The sequence below is a fragment of the Crocuta crocuta genome, unplaced genomic scaffold (assembly GCF_008692635.1).
Source record: "Crocuta crocuta isolate KB4526 unplaced genomic scaffold, BGI_CrCroc_1.0 scaffold233, whole genome shotgun sequence".
NCBI classification, from domain to species: domain Eukaryota; kingdom Metazoa; phylum Chordata; class Mammalia; order Carnivora; family Hyaenidae; genus Crocuta; species Crocuta crocuta.
The window spans coordinates 2,628,576-2,641,868 of NW_027529526.1; the positions used below are offsets into that span (position 1 = coordinate 2,628,576).

A 13,293-nucleotide genomic window follows, 5' to 3' on the forward strand; every position below is an offset into this window, starting at 1 on the left:
TACAGCTAATAACCAGTAGGGCCAGGTTTGGACCCAGGCAGTCTGGCTCCCATCTGGCCCATAAACACTACACTAACCATCCCCTGTCAGCACACTGGAGTGAGAACCAGGTAAGCGGATGTGGGGGCTGTGTGAAGGGAACTTGCTGACAGCACCTTTGTCTTGAAGGGCCCTTCAACTCTGGCTCCCTCACCAACTTCTCTCCAGCTCTACACCCCTCAGAACAGCTCCCCCCGCAGCCTGGTGGCAGCCCTGTGTGGTCCTACCTCGTCCCCCTGGGCACAGTGGCCTTTAGGGAGAGGACAGAGGTCCCCCTGAGGCCCAGGGAGATGAGGGCCTTCCTGGAGATCAGGACTGTGTCACCCTTGTGGTCATGGGAGAGGAGGGGCGGGAGGGTATGGCCATGGAGACGTGAACACAGGTGAGCACCAAGCTGTCATGGGCTGAGGGTCCATGGGGCAAAACCCTACTGCCAAGAGCCAGTGGAGCTGTCGGGAGCTGTGCTCTTCTCTTTATGACCTACTATTGTCCTCTGGCTCTCTGAGCCCAGCCCTGGATACTGGCCTCTAGCTGGGTCTTAAATGAGACACATGTCTTAAGATGTATGTCACATGTCTCCCTCCCTCCATCACCTGCTCTGGGAGGCCTTCCCTGCCACACTAGTTAAAGTGTCACCCCCAGCATTTCCTGGGCCCTATGCATACATCTCCATTATATATCTCCATGGCACTCCTCACCATCTGACACACTGTACAGTCATGTATCCATTTATTTCTTTTTATTCTCCCTGCACTAGAATGTAAGCTTCTTGAGGGCAGGAATTTTTTACTGTTTTGGTCTTTGCTCTATTCCCAGGTTCTTGCCTGCCACCTAGTAAGTAGGTACTCAATAAATATTTGTTGAATGAAGGAATGAGAGCATGAATGCTAATAGCCCCACCCCTACCCCACCCCCATGTCCGGCAGGGAACTACCTGGACTGTCTTCATGTGTAGAGTAGGGGTGTAGGGAAAGAAGTCCCTTCATGCTCTGTGGATGGAGAAGGAAAGAGGTGAGGTGGGGGCACATCATGGGCAGGGGGCCAGGGCCAGGGTAAAGCAGCAGCAGGGCTGCCAAGCTAGCAGGGGAAGGTCTGGATCAGGCCAGGGTGGAAGGGGCATCCAAGGCCGTGCCCAGACTTGAGAAAGCTTCCTTTGGCTGCTGTGGGCCAGGCCGAAGCAACAGAGCCTGGGCCCAGGGAAGCTTCTGAGGCCCCCTGAGCTCGGCTGTCTGGGGCTGCCCCGGCTAATATTAGCTTGTCCCCACCCAGCCTGGCGTCAGCCTGGCGGGGCAGCCCAGCCCCAGAGTGGGCACTGCCCACTGGCACCAACGGCCTCTAGGGTCTGCCTGGCCCTTGCTGTCCCTGCTCACTGTGCCGGAGGATCCCCTTGTAAAGAGATGCATTTCAAGGCCCGAAGTTGTGATACGTGGTCCCCGCCCACCAGCCCCTTCGCACTGGTACTCTTGTCAGCATCTCAGGTCACCATGCTCGGCTTCCAACCACAGATGTCAGTGGCCCTCCCTGCCCCTCTACCCTGCAGGCGGAACTTCCATCTTCCATCTCCTTCATTCCCCTCCGCACCTGGAGAAGGCGGCAGATCAGGAACCAGTGGCCCATTACAACTGATGGGAAGACTAAGAATCACAGGGGCCATGATCTGCCTGTGACACACAACAGGTTTGCAGCAGAAACCAAGACAGAATCCAGGTCTGCACATCCCTGAATTCTGGCTCCTGGGAGACAGACTCTGGAAGAAGGGCCTTCCTAGGGCCAAGGTAGGTGAGGTGACCCCCAGAGAGTTATTTGAAAGGAGAGTCAGTTGCTGAAAGAAGCAAGCAGACAATAAACAGCTGATGGTTTGGATCTTCTAGAACCAAGCTCCGGGAAAAAGACAATAATGGAACCTACGATAATTAAGCACTTATTATGTTTCGGGTTCTGGGCTAAGTGCTTAACATATTCAAGCCTCTCAACTTCCCTATGAGTCAGATGCTATTAATATCTCTTGAGATACAGACAGGTTAGGGAACTTGTCCAAGGTCACACAGCTGGGAAGTGTGGGGCTGGGACTTGAATGCAGGCCTTCCTGGCTCAAGAGGCCACACTCTTAGGAGAGAACTGGACTCAGGTCACACTGCCGAGTGGGGCCTCGAGGCCCACCCACTTTTAGCTGAACACATGACTGAGGGTCAAAGCAGGGGAACCTGGGACACAAAGCATCCTAGGCTTTCAAGGGGAAGAGTCTGTTGAAAGGCAGTAACTAATAGAGGAAAGGAGATGATGGAAGGAGCAAGGAAGAGAAGGAGGTGGCCCGGGAAGAAGATGGGGAGGGAGAGGGAGAGAAAAAGCCTGGCTGGCCTATAGGAGGAGTCACAGGAGAAGGGAGACTTCACTTCCAGGCATCTGGCTGGACCACATGGACCTGCAAACTCCATCCCCTGCAACATCTCCGTCCTCGTGTGAGAGCTCGTGCGTCTTGATTTGGGAAAACAGTTCCTTAGCCTCTGAGCTCTGGCTGTGGGAAGCAGGCCAGGGGCTCACTGGGCTGAGGCAGAGTGAAGGAGGAGCTTGGCAGAGGTGGAGGGGCCGGATGGGAAGAGCCTCATCTGGCCCCAGGTGGCAACAGTGGCAGGTGGGACCTGCCCTGACTGGCGTTTGTCCCCCAACCCCCATCCCTGACCAGGACCCACAGCCCCACCCTCTTCCTCTGCCTCTCCACCACCTCTCTAGGCTTGAGGATGGAGGGATGTGTTCCCAGGTGAAGCAAGGGAGAAAGGGGTCAGCCAGTAACAGGCTCACAGGTGTGATGCCAACGTGTGACCTAGGTCTGGCCTCCTTATCATCCTCTCAATAAATATTTATTTAGCACCCACTCTGTTCTAGCTTCTTCTAATGAGGGAAACAGACAATATACAAGGTATATAAGTAAAATACAGTTAGATGGATTTAATGCCAAGGAGGAAACAGGAGAGCACAAAATGGGGGGAGGGAATGCCAGGGTGTGATCTGAGCCGATGATGTCTGAGTCCACACCCGGAGCAGGTGAGGGAGTGAGTATGTTGGGGGGGAAGTGCTCCAGGTGGAAGGAACCGCAAGAGTAAGGGTCCTAAGGCAGAAGCACAATCATTGTGCTGGTGGAAAATCAAGGAGGCTAGATTGAGGAGTAGGAGAGGCAGGAGAGCAGAAGGGAGATCGCCGGCTCAAGGGGCCCATGTGAAGTCCTGTAGCCTCAGAAGGACTTGGGCTTCTTCCCGAGTGAGACCGGAAGCCAGAGTTAGCAGAGCACAGAGGTGGCTTGGTCTGACTAGCACCTTACCCTGGATGGCCCCACCTGCAGGTGGAGAAGGGGCTGGAGTGGGGGACAGTTCATAGAAATCCAGGGGAGAGAAGATGGTAGCTTCAGCTAGGGACCTAGTGATGGAGGTGATGTGACAGGGCTGGGTTCTGGGAGGCTTTCAACATGGAGGCAACAGGATTTGCTGATGCGTGAGAGAGGAAGGAATCAGGGATGGTGCCAAGGGTTTTGGTCTGAGCAGTTTACTGAGGCAGCTGCCATTTACTGAGCTGGGGCCTCACCCCCAGGCCCATCACCTCGATGCTAATGTCTCTGGCACAGAGAAAGCTCAGAATCACCCCCCTTGAAGCTCTGCCAACCTGCAGACACCCATTCAGGCCTCTCTGTGTCCTGATACTTCCCCTGAGCTGGGAGCGGCTGCCCGCCTCAGCACTTCTCAGAATCGAATGTGCATATGATTCATCTGGGATCTTGTTAAAATGAAGGCTCTGAATCAGTAGGTCTCCGGTGGGGCCTAAAACTCTTCATTTCTAATAAGTGCCCAGGTGATGTTGATGCCACCGGTCAGAGGACCGCACCAAGTAGGTGAGAGCCCCTGTGTCCCAGCCCCCAGTGCAGATTCTCCTTCACTGAGCAGCAGCATTGCCTGAGAGTGGAGCAAACACCCTGAAGACCCCGCCCCCAGATCTAAGAATCAAATTCCTGAGAGATAGAGCCCAGGAGCCTGACCTTTTGGAACCAGCCCAGGTAATCTGAGAGTCATCCATAGGTGGGAATCCTCCAGCAACCAGCCCTGCAGCTCCCAGAGCAGCCACTATAAATACCCCCTACCCTAGCCTGGCCCCACCCAGCACAGAAGGAGCTCACTGCAACTCACAGCCCCTTGCCCTGCTCCAGCCCCTTCCGGCTGGCACAGCATTTCCTCTCTGAGTCCACCTCTCTGCAGCTCCTGGAGGCCAGACAGCCTAGAAAGGGGCCTGGAGAAGAGGGCAAACAGGTGCCACCTGCTGGGCCCGAGCAGGCACACCCTAAAGAGGTGGTACCCACAGTGGGTGAGTGGGCTGGGTGAGCCAATACAGCTCACAGTGGTCACAGTGGCGACCCCAGGCAGGGTGTGATTCCTAGGCCTTGAATGAATGAACGGGAGCAGGTTGAGAGTGCCTGAATGAATGTAGGAGGAAGCTCTTTAGAGCCCTTCTCCTGGGCTCCTGCCTGTGGGGTATCAGGGCCCTTGCCAGGAGAGCTCAAATGTGTCCTAGAGAGGAGCCGGGCTGAAGATGTGGATGGGGAGATAGGGAAGGACTGACTTGGCTCCCATGGTGCCTCTGGGAAGCCAAAGCCCAGAATTCTTAGACTCCTGGAATGTCAGAACTGGGAAAGGATTTGGTGGTCATTTGGAATGACCTCGTATTTACAGAGGCAACGCCTGCAGACTGAGGGGCCGGTGGGACTTGCCCAAGGGAGCCTGGTTGGTGTAGTGGCCTGGTCACAGATCTTGCTCTGGCTCAGTTGCTGATGCCCACAACGGGGGTCTTGTCCGTGGCCACATCTCTCCACACACCTGGGCTGGTCCCTGATCCTAAGGGCCTGCCCATCCCCAGCCACAGGCCTCCAGAAGTGACTCACTAACCTCCACCTTAAATCATGCAAGCCTGGTGACTCTGTGCTCAACCCAGACCCCTCGCTCCCAAAGGCGGTCAGCAAGGGCAGGAGCAGCCAGGGTAAGCATGAGCGGCCTTGCAGGCTGGATTTTCACATGTAGCAAATCTAGAAAGGCCACTGAGAGAGAGGAATAGATGAACAAAACCCCAAAGGTTGGAATGAGGGCTGAAGACAAGGAGGCCGGGGAAGAGCCTGGCAGAAAGGAACAGCTCATGGCCAGCTTCCAGAGCAAAAGGCCTCGAATGCTGAGCTGAGGAGGATCCGGCATTACCCACCCCCTCATCCCCTGTTTATCACCTCCTGCAACACAGCTTCTAATCCTCCCTGAGCTCTCTGCCATTCCTCTGTAGGCCACATGGAGCCCCAGGCCCTGCATGGACAGTGGGGACAAGGAGGCACCTTCTGAACCCTTTCCCTGGGGGCTGCCAGAGCGCCTCTAGCCCACCACCCGCACCCGCCATTGTTTAGGGTACAGAACTTGCGGAGCAGGATTCCCGGACAGGTTGTTGGGAAAGCGAGTTTGCTGGGGCAGGGAGGGAACCAGATGGGAAGCCAAACCTGGGCCACACACCCCACTATCCTGGCACAGCAACGGGAGGCAGTACTGAGTAGTGGTTATGGACAGAGCTCCAGGGTCAGGCAGCCCCAGGTCTGAATGCTCACCCATGAGCCAAGTGACCTTGGGTAAGTTACTGAACCTCTTTGAGCCTCAGCAGCCTCATCCGTGACACTGGCACGATGATAATAATAATACAGTTCCATGGGAGCTTTGCGAGAATTAAATGAGAATATGTAAATTAAGTCCTTAAGACGGATACATAGTAAATGATTTCGTAAATAGCAGCCGTTAGTATTATGATTCAAGAAAGGAAAGGGGTTCTAGAAAATCCTGCTTGGAGGATGATAAGAACAGAATTTGGGCCAATTCTGTGCTGAATGACCTGCAGAAATTTCAACCAGCTGTGCTGGGCCCTGGTAGGGGAGTGGAGAAGGGAGGTGGGAGGGCAGGTACCTGCTTAACCTCCCTCCTTCCGGGCAGAAAACAATGGGAGTAAGAAAGAACAGCAGGCCCTGGTGGGATCTGGTATTCTTTTAAATCTGTGAGCCAAAAGAAATGCAAATAGCCAGGCCTGGGGCCGAGAGGCTGGGGGTGGGAGTTTGAGTTTCACTGATTGCCTGTGTGGTCTTGGGCAAGTGTCTTCCCTTCTCTGAGCCTGTTTCTCCACTGGCTGAGGAGAGTGGCTAGATGCGGCCCAGGGACACCCATCTTCTCTGACAGTCCCATGCATGTGGAAGACGGTCCTTCCCAAGGGGTCCCCGTGAATAAGGCCTGGGCAGCCAATAGTCGCAGGAGCCTCTAAGGTCCCCCTTTTCTTCTGAGCCTGCACCCAGGGAAGGGAAGCCCAGACCAGGGGGGTGGTCAGGCTGGCCTAGGGACTGACAGGAGGCCCTGACCTTTCATCCAGAGTGAGCACACTGGTCACAGGACTGCTCAGAATAGCCTTAGCACTATATTCAGCTGTCTTGGGAGGCCCTGAGATCTCTGGCCCAGGCATCTGGCCCTGAAATGAGGCCCCCTCCAGATTCCCTCCCCCAGCTCAAGGACAACACGCCTCTCTGGGAAGCTCAGGCCAATCTTTCCAAAGCTTCTGGCAGATGTCAGGCCTCCTGGTCAGAGTTAGGGAGCACAGAGCACCAGCTTCCAGACACTCCCTGATGTATCCGAAGGTGGATGCCCAGCTCTCGGGCTGCTAAGCCAGGAGTTAGAGATCTGGGTTTCTGAACCTGCCCAAGTAACCTGCTCCCATTTGGCCTTGGGAAAGCACTCTTCTCTGGGCCTCAACTTCCTTATCTGCATAACAGTCACTCCTATTATAGAGTATGTAAGAAACTTAGAGTCTGGAGGTAGAGACAAACCTGAATCAAGCAAAGCTGCTAACGAACGTTTTATTACATACCAGGTACCTTCTCTGAAGGGAAGGACTCTGAACCCTGACCTCCGGTGTGGGGTCTGGGAAGGCATCACATAGAACAATGTTTCAAGCAGGGTGTGAAGGATGAAGAGGTGCAAAACAGGAGGAAAGAGTGCCCCAGGGGGAACAGCACGTGCAAAGGGCCTGAAGCAGGGGCACCTGGCACATGCAAGGAACTGAAATGAGGCCAGAGTAGCTGCAGCTCAGTGAGCAATGGGGGGTGGGGGGCCAGGCCAGGGGAGACTGAAGAGCGATACGGGGTTTGAGGGGCCACGGTACGGTCCAGGGAAGCACCAAATGGTTTTAAACAGGCAAGTGAATGAGCTGACAGATTTGTGAGTTGAAAAGGCCTCTGTGGTTGCCAAGCAGAGAATGAACTGGAAGGGCCGGGGGCTGGAGGCAGGAGAGCAGTCAGGAGCTGCTGGAAAGGTGAGGGAACAATGGCAGCTAGAAGCAGGATGGTGGACACGGAGACAGAGAGCAAGGGACAGAATCTAGAGAGCCATGAAGTAAAATGATAATACAACCAATAGGAGTGACAGTAGCAACCAACATTTATCCAGCACTTACTGTATGCTGGGCCCTGTGACTCAAGGCTCTCTACACATTACCTTAGTTCATCTTTCCATTAACTCTCTAGGCTAAGTTCTATCATTATGTCCATTTCATTTCATTTTATTTTAAATGTTTATTTATTTTTGAGAGAGAGAGAGAGAAAGGAGAGAGAATCCCAAGTAGTCTCCACACTGTCAGCACAGAACCCGAGGTAGGCTCGATCTCACGAATGGTGAGATCTTGACCTGAGCCAAAATCAAGAATCAGGTGCTTAATCGACTGAGCCATCCAGGCACGCTTATGTCCATTTTAGAGGTGAATGGGCTAAGAGACCGTGATGAGGAGACCCTGCTTTATGATTTTCATTACTGAGAAGGGAGCTGGGGGAGTGGGGGGTGCAGGTACCATTCAAAGACATAAGGACACCTGTAAAAACATCACAGGAAGGAGAAAAACACTAAGTGGGGGACACATTGTGGTGGGGAGTACATGGGGTGCAGGGGAGGGGAACACCCCAGCCCCTTCTCCACTGCCTGTGGATCTCCTTCACGGGTTACCATGACTAGCGGTAGGGCCCTGGCCAGGGGGGCAGGGTCTGAACTGAGTGGGGGCTACGTAGGAAGTCCCTGATAGCAGCTCTCTTCCTCTGAATCTCACCAAGACTCCAAGGCCCTGTCAGCTAAGACCCAATGGAGGAACAGAAGTCTCTTGCTGGGCCCTTCATTCCCACCACCAAGTGCCTTTCCTCCCCTGGGAGCTGAGGAGAAGCTTGGGCTGCATCAGGCCCCAACGGGGAGGGGACAAGGCAGAGAGACAGAGAGTGGAGGGGTGGGCAGTGGGCTGGTGGGGGTTCCCCAGCTTGGGAACCACTGGAAGTTCTTTGTCATTTGGAAGGTCAAGTGACTGTCATTTGCAAGGGGGACAGATGTCATCACACACACACAGCACCACATACTAAGGACCCTTTCTAACCTGCAGAACAAGTACCAGCATTCGCCCTGACCTGACACACAACAATGTTCTGATGAAAACATGCAAATCATAGATAAAAGCCAAGGGCCTCAGACCTGTACTGGCCCCCAAGGCAGAGAGAAGGGCAGGTTTCAAGGCAGGGCTGCCCCAGACGTCGCCAACAGCCCTGCTCCCACCTCTCCATGGCTTTGCCTTCCAGGACTGTCATCCTCTGCCATCTGCCTGGCTTATTCCTACCTGCCCCCCAAATCTTCCCCTAGCATTACCTCCTCTCGGACTGCTCCTCCTCTCACAAGCCCAGGAAGCTCCTTCATGGTCCTTATCTCATAGTGTCACCATTATCCTTTGCTTGTGTGCATCTGGGGTAGCGCCGCTCACCCCAGAATACAGGCTGGGGTCATTCTGTCCCAGCTCACGTCCCACCCCTCACCCCCTCAGCCTGGGTTTCCAGGAAAGCACAGGAGACAGGTAGCTCTAGCTCACTGTCACCCCTCAAGAGCTCAGATGGGACCTCCCACCCCAGCCAAGTAGCTCTTTTCTCCCGGGGCCAACAAGAAGGCCTGGGGGAGGGTGGCCTCACTGTCTGATCACTGTACCAACAACTGGCCTGGGCTAGAGCAGTATTTCTATTGAGGACCGAAAATGAGGGGCGAAACCGCTCACTAAGGCAGCTCAGAAGGACCAGGAGATCAAGGGAGCAAGCAGGAAGCTGGTCTGGAGTTTCATCTTCCTCAAGGCACACCCACACCGGGGCAACACAGGGGCTCTCTCACACACAGCCACAGTGACACAGAGCCTCACACACACAGTCTGTGCCACACGCAGTTCCCCCCACCCCACTTACAGACTCACACACAGATGGCCTCACGCACACAGCCTTACACACACACACACACACACACACAGCCACACAAGCAGAGCTTTACATGGACAATGTCACACTCACCACAGACAGCAATACACTCACACAGTGACATACTCACCTCAAGTTTCTCAGACCCACACTGCATTTCTCTTACACATACAGTCTCCCTCTCTTTCTTATATACGCACTCTCTCCCACGCTGTCTCCTCCTCACAGAGTCCATCTCAAAACATACTGAATCTGTCTCTCTCACATTCACACAGACTTTCTGATACAGACCCTCACAGAATCTCTTACAGTCTCACCACACACATACACACATGCGCGCACACACGCTCACACTCCTCCCAGAGCCTCACTCACACGTATTTTTATTCTCATACGGTCTTTCTCACACACATGAAGCATCTCTCACACCCACACAGAATCTCTCTTACACAGATTCCCTCTCACACACGTACAGCTTTTTTTTCACACACACACAATGCCACACAGATCCAGGATTCTAGTCTAGAATCTAGAATGAAAATTTAAATCCTGACCCACCAGTTTGAGGAGGGGGAGGGGGTAAACAAAGGTAACAGCAGCAGCCGGCCAGCCGGCCAGCCGAGCAAAGATGGAGGGGGAGGAAGGCCGGGCAGAAGGCTGCTCCCTGCGCAGATGAGCTGCAGAGAGGCAGCGCAATGCAGCTAGGCCAGCCTGGCGTGCAGCAGGAAGCCCGAGTTCTAATCCAGGCTCTGCCCTCGGTTCCTGAGTGCCCTTGGGCAGGTCCTTCCTCTGTGGGCCTCGGTGTCCTCATTTGTTACCCAAAGCAGTTGGAGTAACTCTATGAGGCCACTGGGAAAAGAAGGTGCAGAGAGGGGGTGGGGAGGGGCTTCTAACTCCCCTCCATCTCCCCACTACGGCCCTGCTTTTCCCTCAGAGTCTGTTCTTCATTGAACACTTGAGACAATCAGGACTTTTCTGCAAGGTTCAAACACTGACAAGACCCCAGACCACAGCCCATTTATCTGCATTGGGTAAAGGCCACCCCACGCCTAGGAATGTCAAGTGGAAGAAGATGGACAGTATGGGGTGGGGGCGGGACATACCCCACATGTCCCCTGTCTATCTGGAAAGTCAGGAACACGGGTTGGAACCCTAAAACTGAGCCCAAGGGCTGGGGTGAGCGTGCCCAACCTCTTACTAGGGGGCCAGGTGGCTGAAAGGACAATGAGGAGATTGGGCCTACTTCCTTCCTGGGCCAGGGGGAGTGGTGGTGGTGGTGAGATGCTGTCCAAGGTCAGATGCTGGCTGAATGGGTGGCTGCCCTCACCCAGGCCTTTGCCGAGCAAGCCCCCCAGCCCCAATATGCGTTGGTTCAACCTCCCAGTCCCCCTCCTCCGGCCCCTCCCCACAGCTCAGCCACAGCCTCCAGTTACATAATTTCCCTGGCTGTGGTGGCCTCTGTCAGGAGGGGAGAGGGGAGGGTAGATCTCTGAGGGTCCCAGTCCATTTCAGAAACGGCAGGGAACTGGCATCTGGCTCAGGAGAGGATGGAGTCCCAGGAGATCTGGGTTCTAGCCTTGCTTGGCCTCTAGCTCCCTGAGTGACCTTGTGTAGGGTCTCTCGTGGCAAAATGAAGGGCTTGGTTCTGTGGCTACCCACCCTCCCCCACATCTGTTCAGGAATTTACTGTGTAAGACTCTGACCTGCTGCCCCCTCCCTTGCATGCTAAAACACTGAGAGTTGTATCCAAGTAACAAATGTACGGGCCTGTGCCTAACCAGCCTTCTTCTCCTCCTGGGTACCTCAGTGCCCCCCAAGTCCTCTTCCCCCACTGATCCTCAACACTGATCCTGCCCCCTTCCCTGTCTAACCCTCCCCACCTCCAGGGGGCAGGAAGGAAGGGATGTGGACCAGTTAAAGAGAGCAGTGGTTTGCCTGCTAGGGGGTTGAGGGGTGGCTCTGTTTTAAATTCCCAACTCTGACTCTCCCCCTCATGCCTTCGGCTCCTCCCGTCAGACCACAGAGCCAGTGAAGGCAAGGGTGTCTCTTCCAGCGTGGCTGGCTGCGACCACGGTCTCCCTTTTGGGCTCAGTTGAGCAGCAAAGACCCTTAGATTTCACCAGACACCTCCTCCCGTTTTGCGGATGAAGAAACTAATCCGGAGAAGCCTCTGAGAGGCCAAGGTCAGCAGCAGGGTGCCCTTTGTCTCCTACAACAAGCCGCTATCACTAAAGGGGAGTGGCTGATGATGACACACCCACCTCTCACACATCTTTCGTGGTCCCCCTTTAGGCCCCTACTCTGCTCCTGACAGGTCCCAGAGGAAGCACAGTATAAGCCCAGGGCCCCTTCCAACACCTCCCCTTTACACAGGCCCTGTTCCCAGGAGTAGTCTCAGAGAGGTCACATCCCCCTCCCCACAGCCCAGTCCCACACCATCTACAAAGCTATTAATCATCCGTAAAGATTCCCCCTGACCTTCTCTTCACAAGGTCCTGAGGTTGCTCCCTGGGGAGGGGAGTCTGTCTCAAGCAGCAGACCAGGCCCCGAGCCCTCCTCTGTAGGCCCTGCCTGGCTGAGATGCCACTTACCTGGGAAGGAGGAAGAACTCCCAGCTTCCCCCCACCCCACACACACACACCAAAACCTGAAGGGCAGTTCATACCTTCACAGGGTACCTCTGCAAAGACACAAACATGCACGCACAGGCGCTCCTGCACGCTCAAACATACACACGTTCACTCATTCCTACTACATACTTTACCCACCCAAATATACACCACCACACTTAACATAAATATGCACACACAATCTACTCATGCACACAAACACCCCATTTGTACTCACTCGTACATATGAAATTTGGAAATACAGACACAGACCTTACATACGTACAAAACGAGTCACCCTCGAAGCGCAATCCCTCTCTTACCCTCCCTCTGATACACGTTCTCATATGTGTATATACACACACTCTCTCTCTCTCTTTTCAGTTCTGGCTCCCTAGGCGCCAGTTCTCCAATCCGCCCCTGCCCCAAGGAGGCAGAGAACCCTGCCTTCACCACCCAGCTCTCCCGATGGGTAGGTTGCACTTACCCGCGCGTAGCGGGATGAGTAGGGGTCCTCAAAGAGCGCCCAGATGCGCGGCTGCCAGCGGCGCCAGAAGCCGCCCGGCCGGCCATCCGGGGAGTCGCTGAGAGCCAGGCGCTTGGTCATTTCCAGCTCGTCCTCACCGTCGCCTGAGTCTCCCGGGCCGTCGGCGTCCGCGTCGTCGGCGCTGTTGTCCAGGGGTGCGCCGCCAAAGCTATCGAGAGCCTCTTCCGCGTCGCGATGCTGGCGGTAAGTCATCCAGCAGCAGGGCTCCACGTCGGTCTCGTCGATGCCCCAGAAGGCCAGCTCCTCCTCATAGAGTGGCCCGCACACGTCGGCTGGGCAGTGCAGCTTGCCAGTGCGGTAGTAGTTCAGGATGTGCGCGAAGACGCCTGGGTGGCGGTCGAAAAAGAACTCGTCGGCGCGCGGGTCATAGTCGAAATGGCTGTGGGCGTCGGGCTCCGCCAGCCAGGCGAGCCGCGTGCCGGGCAGCGTGCGCAGCGTCGAGCGGTACGTCTGGTGGCGCGTGCCGCCCACGTTGATCACGATGCGCTCGCTCTCGTCCCCTTGGCCCATCGCGGCGCCCCCTTAGGCATGGCGCGGCCCAGCGACACCCATGGGAGCGGCCGCCAGGGGGAGTTGGCGCCGGGGAGGGGGGCGCGGGGCCTCCTCCCCCCTCCCCCCAGCCGTCGGGGGGGACAGAGGATGGTGGCTCTGGCCACCCTAAGAGCGACCCAAGCCCCACAGGGGCGCTTTCTGTCGGGTGCTGGTCCAGGGGCGTGTGCGCGGGATCCCAAGGGTCTCTAGGCGCCAGATGTGGGAGGGAGCTGGTCCGGCTGCGGAGGAGGCAGAGG

At 55.5% G+C, this 13,293-nt stretch overlaps 1 protein-coding gene across 1 annotated transcript in view; it reads right to left on the reverse strand.

Annotated features, from left to right (window-relative positions):
- Nucleotides 1–13,015, reverse strand: part of KCNC1 (potassium voltage-gated channel subfamily C member 1) — a 44,020-nt gene extending 31,005 nt beyond the window's left edge. Inside the window, exon 1 of the mRNA XM_077761119.1 lies at nt 12,446–13,015. Coding sequence (XP_077617245.1) covers nt 12,446–13,015 — 570 coding nt within the window. The remainder of the gene's footprint in view (nt 1–12,445) is intronic.
- Nucleotides 13,016–13,293: the final 278 nt, after the last annotated feature.